The following is a 12,151-nucleotide window of genomic DNA, read 5'->3' on the forward strand; positions in this document are numbered from 1 at the left end:
AGTGGAGTAAGGGAACTCTGTGTATTAAAGGTACAGAGTGCCAATCACAAAGCATCAATGGAGTAAGGGAACTCTGTGTATTAAAGGTACAGAGTGCCAATCGCAAAGCATCAGTGGAGTAAGGGAACTCTGTATATTAAAGGTACAGAGTGCCAATCGCAAAGCATCAGTGAAGTAAGGGAACTCTGTATATTAAAGGAACAGAGTGCCAATCGCAAACATCAGTGGAGTAAGAGAACTCTGTATATTAAAGGTACAGAGTGCCAATCGCAAAGCATCAGTGGAGTAAGCGAACTCTGTGTATTAAAGGTGTAGAATGCCAATCCCAAAGCATCAGTGAGGTAAGCGAACTCTGTGTGTTAAAGGTATAGAGTGCCAATCACAAAGCATCAGTGAGGTAAGGAAACTCTGTGTTTTAAAGGTGTAGCGTGAGTAGTGGAGGAGGTCTGGGATTGGGGATAGGTTCAGTAAGTTGCAGGCTCTGTACACATAGTTAGACTAGTGCCGAGACTGGTCTGTGGTAAAAAATAGATGGACGATACAGAGCTGACCTGTGGGAAAGCAGGAGCCATGCCATTTGTCCATCAGATGAGATTTAGTTGTTGTTGAAGGAGCTTAGCTCTTGGATTAATTTCCATGTTAATGGGATGTATTTCCAGTCTTTGTCATAATATGTTGAATACAGGGAGTCTCCTGCACTATTAGAGTCTCCTGCACTATTATATGCTTTGGTTATAGTGAGCAGTGATTTACCTCTAGTTCTCTGTTTAGGGAGTATGTTTGAACAACCTTTCTTTAAAAACATCTGTAAACAAGACACACAGACCAATACAAACACACACACACACACACACACACACACACACACACACACACACACACACACACACACAACCACAAATTCAAAACTTTTATTGAAAATGAAAGTTTTGGCATTAGTATCCAATTCAACATACCTCACACTCAAAGTTCAACATGAAAATCCAACCATTCAGCTAGTACTGACAGCAAAAAATGTGAGGGCAAATGATACTTTCAACTAAATGAATTGTGTATACATAATGATATCGTACTTCAAATGCAAATAACTTCACTGGTACCTGATTCTGTTACAATCCACCCTTTGCTTATTTTATCTTTCTTTTTTTCCTGTCATGTATGAGAGCTGAGTGGATTATTCCCATATCAGTTTTCTTGCATTCTTGCAGAGCATGATTATTTATGCCTTACCCATTCTTACACCCCTCCACTAAAAACGATATCTGCAGAGATGATCTTTTGATTACCACTCCCAGTTGACTTCCATTTGACTGAAAACCCTTCAACCTCTTAAAGGAAATCTCCACCCTAGACCTAAAAAATTCTGTTTTTTTTTTCACTCTGTCATTGTTTCCTGACCTATTTTAACACCTCAAAATCACTCTAAGTGCTTTATTTGTAATTTTAGCCTGTTTTGCACAACATGGCTACCAATGGGGCTTGATATATCAATGTGATCATGTTCTCTCTCAACCCTTTCTCTTTTTCATAATGCTTTATATGACTCATGTCAGACATAAGGAAGTAACTTTGAATTCCCACATCATTGGCATATAATGGGATTTGGGAGGGTAACTGTTATTTTCTTTACCTTCTGCAAAAGGACTGCTTCTTTTCTGTCTCTAATCACCCTCATATATGTTTGGCTCAGACGCTGTTTTACAATATACTTAGAAGTTATCCAGCTGCAGCCAGAAAAGTAACTAAATTGTAATCCTTTGTTCAGGGTTTTCTTTTGTAGCCTAAGAGGAATTGATTCTGCAAGGATCTCTCAGTGCAATGACAGTTGTAACACCTCTGCAGTAGTGTGGGGGAGGGGACTCTCAATTCCTCTTGAACTTCAAATGAAAACACTGAACAAAGGCCTGCAATTTAGTTACTTTTCTGGCTGTAACTAGATAACGTCTAAGTATAGTGTAAAACAAGATCAGAGGCAAATATAAATGAGGGTGATTGCAGATAAAAAAGAAGCAATCCTTTTACAGAAGGTAAAGCAAATAACAGTGATCCTTACAAATCCCATTATATGGCATGTGAATTCGAACTTACTTCCTAATGTCTGGCATGAGTCATACAAAGTATTATGCGAAAGAGAAAGGGTTGAGGGAGAACAAGATTATGTTGATACATCAAGCCCTATTGGTAGCCATGTTGTGCAAAACAGGCTAAACTTACAAATAAAGCACTTAGAGTGATTCTGAGGTGTTAAAATAGGCCAGGAAACAAAGATAGAGTGAACATTTTTTTTTTAGTTGTAGGGTAGAGTTTTCCTTCAAATAGAGATACTGGGCAACATAATGACCTTAAAGAGGTCCCCCATGCATTATTCTTCTAGACAAGCATTTGCCATAACTCGAACATATAACTGCCTCATATGACTATTATTTAAGTTACCCTCCACAAAATATAATACATTTCTTGAGCAGAAACAGCGGCCATAATTGATTGTACTGTAATATTCTACTTGCTTTGTACTTTCACAGAGACTTTTGAAGGTTTGTGCCATATTTTTCCTTTCCTTCCTTACCTGTTAGGTTACGCATTAAGCTTTGGAAGGTTTTTTGTTTAAGACTTCTGATTTCTGATGTTAATCATCATCATCTGCTTTGTCGCATTCATTGGCCACATCTTTGTTGGATGGTGTTTATTTCAAACATGTAAGCTCTTCTTTATTGTGTTTTACCCACTATTCTTAAAGAAAGATGTCAATATCCTTTTTTTTTCCTGTAAATGCCATTACCTTTACATCATACATCCCCTGACCAGGCTTCTTTGCCATCACCTGACATTGTTTTTTTACATTAAATTATTCCATAAAGACATTCCCAGATTTAAGAGTTTCAGCTACAATCAGGCATGAAGAAGGTTGCATATATCAAAATGGAGTTAATTTATTGTCAGAGTGTATTGCTGAGAAGGATGTAAAGTAAATGTATATCTCTGCTTTGTCATTAGTGAAACTGTTTTCCTTTTGATTGGTACAGTTAGGCACAGGTTCTAAGGTAAATGTGTGCTAGTATATACACATCTGTGTAGCATAAAGAGCTCAGGGAAATACTGAATTAACCAACTACTTTTTGTAAGCATAGACTACATCTTGCTTTCATTAATTTGCACCTGTAGATGGTCAGCAGTTAGACATAATATAATGATCATAAGCGAATGTGATTATGAAAAAGTACATTCATCCAATTATCATTTGCAGGCATATAAGCGATCGTCATTCTGGATTGTTATGCTGGACGCCTTTTACCAAAGTCTCATCTGCTTTTTTGTTCCATATCTTGTAAGTATTTAATGACGCATCTTAAACTGAGGAATTAATAATATGGAAAAATGTTGTGTATATACAGTTACATTTAATGGTTTGTGTGTAAGGAGTGCAGAAATCTACACACCATCTCTCTTAATTTTGCTCTACTCATTATCACTTCAGTAAGATTGTTCCAGCCAGCCTCCTGGTTCAGCGCTTACATTCTGGGGTCATCTGTGATGTAATCTATTTGTACCATATCTTCTCCGCAGTGCAAATTTTGAATATTCACACACACACACGCAGATGCACACACACACACACACACACACACACACACACACACACACACACACACACACACACACACACACACACACAAACACACACACATGTACTGAAGAGGTCTGGTGCTGGAATTGAACATGGCTCTGCTACATCTGTACCTCTTCTTTCCTCTATCTGCATTTTGTCTACTGTGAACTGGTGCATGTCAGTTTATAATACAGTCTATCATCCTGAAATCCGCTGCTGGATTAATGATATTTGTCATATACCTTGTAAAACCTAGATTACCCCCATCCCATGATTGCTCTATTTTTTTTTTAAATAACCATTTCAGTAATTTCAAAAATAATACAAAAGTCAGACATGACAGACCAAATAAAAAGGATGAAAATATAGGTGAAGGGCAAGTATTGAACATCACTCTTCTTCTTTAAATTTCTTTTTTATAGGTGGCAAGCCCATCCACCATTCTTGATGTGGTTGGTCAAGCACCCCCACATCATCCAGATGTATAAATTTCTTATTCCAAGTTTGACATACCTAACAGAAAAGGGGATATTCTGAGAGATGGCAATTTCAGACTTACTGTACGTAAGTCCAGATTTTCTTTCATTTTCAGTTGATTGATTATTTTATTTAGTCTCCACATTCTAGGACATGACACTGAGAGTCCTAACATTCTAAACAGTTACCCCATCTGGTCCTTTGGCTTTATGGTCTCTAAGAGTATCCAGTTTTCTCACCAGCTCTTTCTTCCTTGCCCTGTTGACTGCCCATTTCTTTACCTCTCTAGTTTGTTCCTTTTCCATACCAACTGCCTTTTTCCAGTTGATTTATTTAATGAAAAGTGAAGAGAAGAATTCTTGCAGTATTTTCTTAATCTTCAAGGATCTCCCTCACATGGTTGCACAGCTTGGCAAGTTCTGCTCATCCCTTCCTCCTGTACATCTAAAGAACCTAGACTTTTCTTTCCATGGCTTTCCTTTTCCTTCCTGGCCCCTTCTGCCAGTTTCATACTTCTCCCCTTACTACCATCATGATCTTTGTTGACTTTCTGTAGGTCTCTTTGATCTCAACCTCTTCTGTGTCCACACTCTCTCTGTCATTACATTTTTTGCATGCCATATATTTTGCCCTAGTTGCAAATCTTATATTCCTATGTAGTCACATTGGCCTTCTCCTCAAACACTTTATCCATAGCCCTGAATACTCCCCATCACACCCATTTTAATAGCTTGTTTACTCCCAGTTCATCTGTGATTCTATCCTCCATGTCAGCAAAGGCCAGTTTCCTAAGATCTTGCACTATCTCCTTTGCCTTTGTTTTCTTAACCCCCTACAACTCTTAATTATTTTTGGCTAAAGGCACATTCACCTGGATATCTATAACATCCTCTGCTTAACTGGAACAATCTGCAGAATTGTGTAATTTCTGATTTTGTTCTACTCCAACAAACTCTACCCTTAATAATCTAAGACCTCAATCAGCTCCTGCTTCTCCTCTGTCCTATAGCTTGGAAACTTTCCTTCTGTTCTTTGCAGATTTACATTCTTTTCGCCCAACTCCTTTATTCTTCTTCTTCCATTTTTCGGCCTTCTGTACTTATATCTTTGGTGGGTGATTCACTGTATCTACCAAGCAGGGCTCCGTCTTCCTCTACCGTAACTTCCAAGACACTGTGTATAATAGGTTCATAGGTTCATAGGTTCGTACTAGGCTATCTGCCCAAGGGCATTTATAAGCCTAGCCCATAGTTATTTGGCTTTCGCCACCTCTTTAGTTTGAATAAAACTATGCCTATTATTTTGCTGTGCCTCTGTCAAGCAGTGACACTGAAGTAATCCCTGGGGTATATCTGCGATCCCCCATCCAGTTCTGACCCTTGACCCTATCATGTTGTGGTGTTCCTCATTTTTCTTTCTGACCTAACATTTTATTCCATCATTTATCCAAAATATTATACCACCTCAACTTCCATTCTTTTTTAATTCCTGAACTCTCCATACACAGGCATCTCCATGTCCCACAGCCCTACCCATTTTGGTCAGGGATTCATGCATCTCTGATACCAGCAATGCCCACTCTCCTGTCCTGCATCAACGCTTGTAGACCCACCATCTTCCTAGTTTGACTGTTTATTGCATTATTACATCTTTTGGACATTAATTGTGAGGGATGTCTATAGAATGTAGGTAATGTGTTTCAGTATTGGCTAGCATATATCACATTGCTAGGAGGAAGCTTCAGTGAATCAGAAAACATCAGACAGCATATATAAGAACAGTTTCACAGGATAAATGTTGTAGTTATTGAAGGCTCCTTGATTCAATTATTTGGAAAAAGCTAGAACTTATAACATATTTATTAAAATTCTGCAAGGAACTTTAAACCATATTACTTTTTTGAGAAATGTCTGTATTCTCACAGCATTTTTGATGACTGGTCATGCTAAAAATGAGACTTAAGTAAGGCTTACTGGCTCATTTTTTTCCATTGTGCATGTTTCAACAGTGACAGTTGTAGCTTTGATTTTTAGTTCTGATTGTCTGCATTGGAAGAATTCAACTGGACCTATACTTTACCTTCTTAAAATATCAGCTCATTATGATCTTATCTGCGAGTAAAGGGTTTTACAAAGACAAAAGGCAGAATGAATTAGGCAGGGAAGTATTGGAATTTAGTAGTTTACCACTTATCTGTTAGAATATGTATGTATTTTTATTTATCTGTGTTATGAAGACACTGAGAAGATTTATTTCCCATAGATGTCTAGTCTCTCTAATGAGAATGCAGTAGAACTGAATATTTTATCATCTGTTTGTAGTTGTTTTCTTATAGGTTCATAGGTTCATAGGTTCATACTAGGCTATCTGCCCTAGGGCATTTATAAGCCTAGCCAGAGTGTGTTTGGCTTTCACCACCCATTTTAAATTTATTTTGCTATGCCCTTTTTCGAGGTTAGTATACTGTGCCTCTGTCTAACAGTGACACAGAAGTGATACCCGGGGTAAACCTACAATCTCCCATCCACTCATCAAGATTCCTCTTGAAGAGAGTCAGTGAGGGACTCTGCCTAACCTGGACTGGGATTTTATTCCAGAGTGAAGGGAGCCTCTGGGTTATGAATCTGTCCCTCCAGCATGTCCTATTTATTTCAGTGCTGAGGTTCAAGTTGCTCGAGCGCATAGCTCAATGGGATTTGGATTTTCTGAGGTGCAGCATGTCCATTAATTCCGGGTTGGACGTGGCTTTATACGTCAGGCACAGATCGCCTCTGAACAGACGGTATGCCACTGAGTAGAGCTGGAGTTTCTTTAACCGGGCAGCATATGGCATCTGTTTGAGCCCTTTGATCCTCTTGATGAGGTACTTTTGGGGTCTTTCCAGTTGCTGCAGGTGACTGGTAAGGTACATCCCAAAAGGGGCATTGTACTCAATTATGGGCCTGATGAGGGATGAGTAAAGAGGCACGATGACCTCCCCTGATCTAGATGTGAATCCCTTCATGATTAGATGGGCTATATAAAATGTTTTTCTAACCACTTTGGCCACGTGGTTGTCAAATGAGAGACTGCTATCAACTTGGGTCCCCAGGTCCCTAATTACTTCTTCTGTACTTAATGGATTACCATCTATGTGGTAATTTGTGGGCACTTTGTTTTTGCCAAAGGGGATGACTGTACACTTTTTGGCATTTAGCTTGAGGCCATGGCTCTGGCACCAGTTGTCTGTTTCTATGAGACCCTTTTGGAGGATGCTTGTGTCGGCTGGAGAGTCGATTATGGCGCCCAGTTTGCAGTCATCTGCGAACTTGGTTAGCCACAGTCCTTCCGTGTTGGCCTGTACCTCCGAGAAATATATACCGAACAAGAGAGGTCCCAGGACTGAGCCTTGTGGGACACCACTTGTAACTGGTTTGGAGTCTGACATGGCTCCAGCAATTCTAACCATGTGGGTTCTGTCCTTGAGCCAGTTTGCAATCCATCTAGTGACATAGGGGTTTATATTTAAGCTGGTGAGCTTATCTATAATGCCTGAGTGGGGTATTGTATCGAAGGCTTTTGCGAGGTCCAGGTAGGCTGTGTGGACCACCTTCCCCTCGTCAATGGCCTTGGTGACTGTTTCAAAGAAATCAACCAGGTTTAAGAGGCAGGATCTGCCCTTAACAAAGCTGAACTGGGTAGGATCCAGTGTATGTAGGTCCCCAGTATCTTTATTTATGAGGTCCATGATGATCCTTTCCATAGCTTTGCAGACCAAGCTAGTAAGGCTAATGGGGCGATAGTTTCCAGGATCCGTTGAGGCACCACCTTTATGGAGAGGGACCACTGTTGCTGTACGCCACTCTTTGGGCACATATCCTGTAGTAAGGCTGAGATTGAACGGTAGTTTTATGTTTGGATTTAGCTCTTCTTGGAGTTCATGTAGGTCGCAGCCCGGGACACTGTCTGGTCCCATTGATGCTGTGTTTTTTCCTTTGGAGAGAGCGGCTCTTACCTGAGCATCTGAGATGTCAGGGGGGCAGCACTCTGCTGGGATAGATATTTGCCCTTTGGTGGGGGGGAAGTTTGCGCTGAACCTGTCAGCTAGGATGTTGGCAATGTCTGTGGGTTCAGTGTATTTTTTGTCATTTTGGACTAATTCTGAGCATATCTGGGAATTACCACCCAGGTTCCTAACATAACTAAAGAAAGCCTTATGATTATCCTTAGTGTCCTGTGCAATTTTTCTCTCGAAGCTAGCCTTAGACAATTTTATGAGTGCCCGTAGTTTTTTGCTAATACTGATCAGTGATGCCTTCCCTTTTTGGGATTTTGCTCTATCATTTAGTAGCTTCCACCTTCTATTGTATAGTTTGTTTATGGCTGGGGTCAACCAGACAGGACGTCTGCCATTGGAGGATTGGGTCTTGGTTTTATTTGGGATTGCATGATCCATGCATTCCTAAAGGTGTTCATAGAATGTGTTTATAAAGGATTCTGCGGTCTGGGCTGTATTTTCCACAGGCCCGGGGGCTTTGAAGGATTCCACCACGGATTTGAGGAGTGTGAAATTTGCTTTAGAGAAGTTTTTCACTGTGGTTTTCTGGGCAGGGGGTGGGGTTGGGATGTGAATATCCAGTGAGATTAGTTTATGGTCTGATCTTACCAGTGAAGGTTACACTTCTGGTCTGGAGCATAGAGTCCCCATGTTGGTGTTGATCAGGTCCAGTATGTTTTCCCCTCTTGTGGGAGTGGTAACAAGTTGTTCCATAGCATTTGAGTTCATAAATTCTAGGAACCTTTGGGCTAGGGTGTTGGAGCTAGAGTAATGCTCCCAGTCTATGTTTGGGTATTTGAAGTCGCCCAATATAATGGTGTTTGGAGAGAGCTTCATATTTTCCAGTGTTCTCAGAAAGGCTGAGTGGGGTTCCTGGGTTTGGGAGGGTGGTCTGTAGCAGGCTATAAACCGGAAGGCAGTTTTACCCACTGTTAGTTGCACATGGATAGTCTCTGATGCTTCGTGCTTTGCCACCAACCTGGAGGTGTGGGTAACTTTGATGAATATCGATACTCCTCCTCCTTTTGTGGTTTGGTCCAAGTTTTGGGGCCGAAAAGCATGGTATGAGGTATAACCTGGTAGTGCTGGGGTGCTCTCAGGAGCCCTGAACCAGGTTTCTGTTACTGCACAGATATCGATGTTCTCCATGCTAAGGAGAGTTTTGAGTGCGTGCATCTTGAGGTTTAGACTTCCGGCATTTTGTAGCATTACTCTTAGTTTCTTATCCTTTGTGATACCTATGGAGGTGGGTTTGTCTTTTGAGCCTTGCCTAAAAAAGGCACTATGGGGGTAGCAAGAGCCTTTGTCAATATCCGAAATCCCAGGGGTGACAGGTGCAAAGCCGTCCCTAGCGAAGCATCGTGGCTTGTCGAGCATATCATCCCAAGCTGACAGGCATTGGATCCCCTTTGAATGACACCAGTACTTAAGTCAATTGTTGTTCTGTAATATATAGGTATACAGATGCAATCATCAGATCGAATGTTGGCTCATTATCTCCCGACAGCCTTTCTTATTCAGTTATATTGAAGTTTTAGTGTTCATTTTAGCAAATATATTTTCTCCTGTTCTGTTCTGGTGTGCCACATGTTTAAATCCTGCAGACATAGTGTCACTGATGCTTTTTTAACCAACTGCTAAACATTGCTCATCAGTTTATGTAAATAAGTACTTCCTTGTCAATTGTACACACTTACAGCTGCTAATGGCTTTTGTTAAGTAGGAATGGTAACACAAAAAGAGCATTTCCTTACATACCTTAGTAACGATATCACTTATTGCTTAGCAACGGGACTGTCAATTATTTCCTTTGGATTTTGCCAATGCAGGCATGAACTCTAGAAAAAGTGTATTAAAGTATGTTCAAATGATGAACTGTTTCGTTTTGCACATCCTTCTGCATTAGTCAGCTGTGTGCTAATATTTTTGCTTTAAATAAACAAACTTCATAGCAAGGTTTTGATGTACTACAAGAGTAAGTAAACCTTACAAAAATATCCTATACCCATTGCACCTGTATAAGATATTTGTAAGACGTGATGGTCTCAAATTAAAGCAGAGTTCAGTTGTGCTCCTCTGATTCAGTATATAGTTGATGCCTAGGCTTTATTGTGTTCTATTTGTTTGTAATCATATTATTAAATACACAATGTTACTCTATATTAAATGGCTGGAGAAGATTGGCTTGGTAAGTATTTTGAATTAATTGTTACTTTACTAAAACTTTTTTATGCTTCTTTTATAGACATACATGGGATCCGATATCGATGTGTATTCATTTGGGTTACCTATTAACACTGTGGCTCTCTTGACTATACTGTTACATTTGGCCATTGAAATTAAAACTTGGGTAAGTAGTGTGATATTCAGTAAAAAAAAAAAAACACTAACCAGATTTAAGTGACAATGCCTCATTCTTAAACCTTGGGAACATAGTCCTCAGTGAGAAGATAGTCTTTACCTAATAATGTAGAAAAGCATATTTCCCCCTTAATTCAGTTGGTTGACAAAGGAAATGCATTTATCTGCTACTAACATATGTTTTCCATCTGCATTACTTTATATCACATTTTTATAGTGTACAACAAGGGAATTCAGAGCTAAATTAAACAGTGATCAGAAGAGTCATTCCTCTAGAATACTGCTATATTTCCATAATTATTGTCTAATGGCTTTTCCTTTGTCTCAGGGCTGGGATTTGCTGCCATGAAAGTTCACTGAAATTATTCAGATACATTTTTATACTTTTATTGGGTATAGAACACAGCAAACTACCTTTGCTCATGATAGCTAAATGCATTGCTGGAAATATGAAATTATGTTAAGCTTGAACTGCATAAAGTAAAGTACTCACACTTAATATGTATTCAGAAGTAGTCCAATGACACTGTTCTTACTTTTTTCTAATGTTATCCTGGACTGGCTGCTGAGATATTGCTTCTTTTTTGTTATTTGAAATAGAATTTGCATATTTTTGGGGATATTTTCATGCAGTAATGACTTCAGATCCTATAAGCTAATTATTTCTTCCCTGTCAGTTATTTACATATCCATGTCGTGCTAACTTTGGTTTAAGAAAAATAAACTTTGAATACAGCCTTTTCCCTCTGCTATGCAGACGAGTTGGGCAATAGGGTGTTAACCCGTGGAACTAAAAAGGAGGCCAGGCAGCGGTCATTTGTCAGTTTGATGCTTAGTGTAGGATGGCTAGTTTACTCTGCTGCTTAATGGGTCAGCTGGGGCATCTGGAAATGGGTAAGTGTGAAGAAAAAAGGAGACAAAAATCACAGCAAACAAACTCTGTGTGGAATGCTGGACACAACACAACAGGAGCAAACATCTATTCAATTTGTTTAACAAAGGCTAACCTGATGTGGTATAACACATTTTGAGTGGGTTACAGCAGGAAAAGCTCTAATGCATGATTATACATTTAGCTTGCATTGACAATAGTCTAGCTTACATAAATCACTAACTAGGATACAGCAGAAATTTGACAGTGGTCTTACAATGAGCAATCTTACATGCATAATCTATCAATTGTGTCAGTATAAGATATGCCACTTACTGTATGTGTTTACTAGTGTGAAGCAGAGGGTTGCAGCCAAATGATCTTTGACGTTCAGGTTTAGGCTAGTGTTTAGATACATGTTTTCAAGATATTAGTCTGTGATGTATGTATGCTTTGGGAGAGGGGACAGTGCAGAGAAATATTACTGAATCATTGCCTGAAGGGTCACTCATGGAGTAGTTTGCCTGCAAAACAAAATGTCTTTATCAGTGAGTCATTGAGTCACCAAGAGGCTGCAGTTGCAAGTTACAGTCAAACAGCCACCAACAGTATTTTTCCATCTGTGGCTTCCATTTAGTGTAATACTTTAGGAAACAACCTCCAACAGTATTTTTCCATCTGTGGCTTCCATTTAATGTAATACTTTAGGAAACAACCTCCAACAGTATTTTTCCATCTGTGGCTTCCATTTAGTGTAATACTTTAGGGAACAACCTCCAACAGTATTTTTCCATCTGTG

The 12,151-nt window shown here is 39.5% G+C and overlaps 1 protein-coding gene across 2 annotated transcripts in view; it reads left to right on the forward strand.

The window, feature by feature from the left end:
* ATP10B (ATPase phospholipid transporting 10B (putative)) overlaps positions 1 to 12,151 on the forward strand; it is a 2,370,254-nt gene that overhangs the window by 2,320,360 nt on the left and 37,743 nt on the right. For both annotated transcript variants that reach the window (XM_044069530.1, XM_044069528.1), the window contains 2 exons: positions 3,245 to 3,325; positions 10,366 to 10,470. In XM_044069530.1, the coding sequence (XP_043925465.1) occupies positions 3,245 to 3,325; positions 10,366 to 10,470 (186 nt within the window). The remainder of the gene's footprint in view (positions 1 to 3,244; positions 3,326 to 10,365; positions 10,471 to 12,151) is intronic.

The sequence above is a fragment of the Protopterus annectens genome, chromosome 4.part0, assembly GCF_019279795.1.
Source record: "Protopterus annectens isolate FY-2018-M chromosome 4.part0, PAN1.0, whole genome shotgun sequence".
In the NCBI taxonomy this organism is placed as follows: domain Eukaryota; kingdom Metazoa; phylum Chordata; order Ceratodontiformes; family Protopteridae; genus Protopterus; species Protopterus annectens.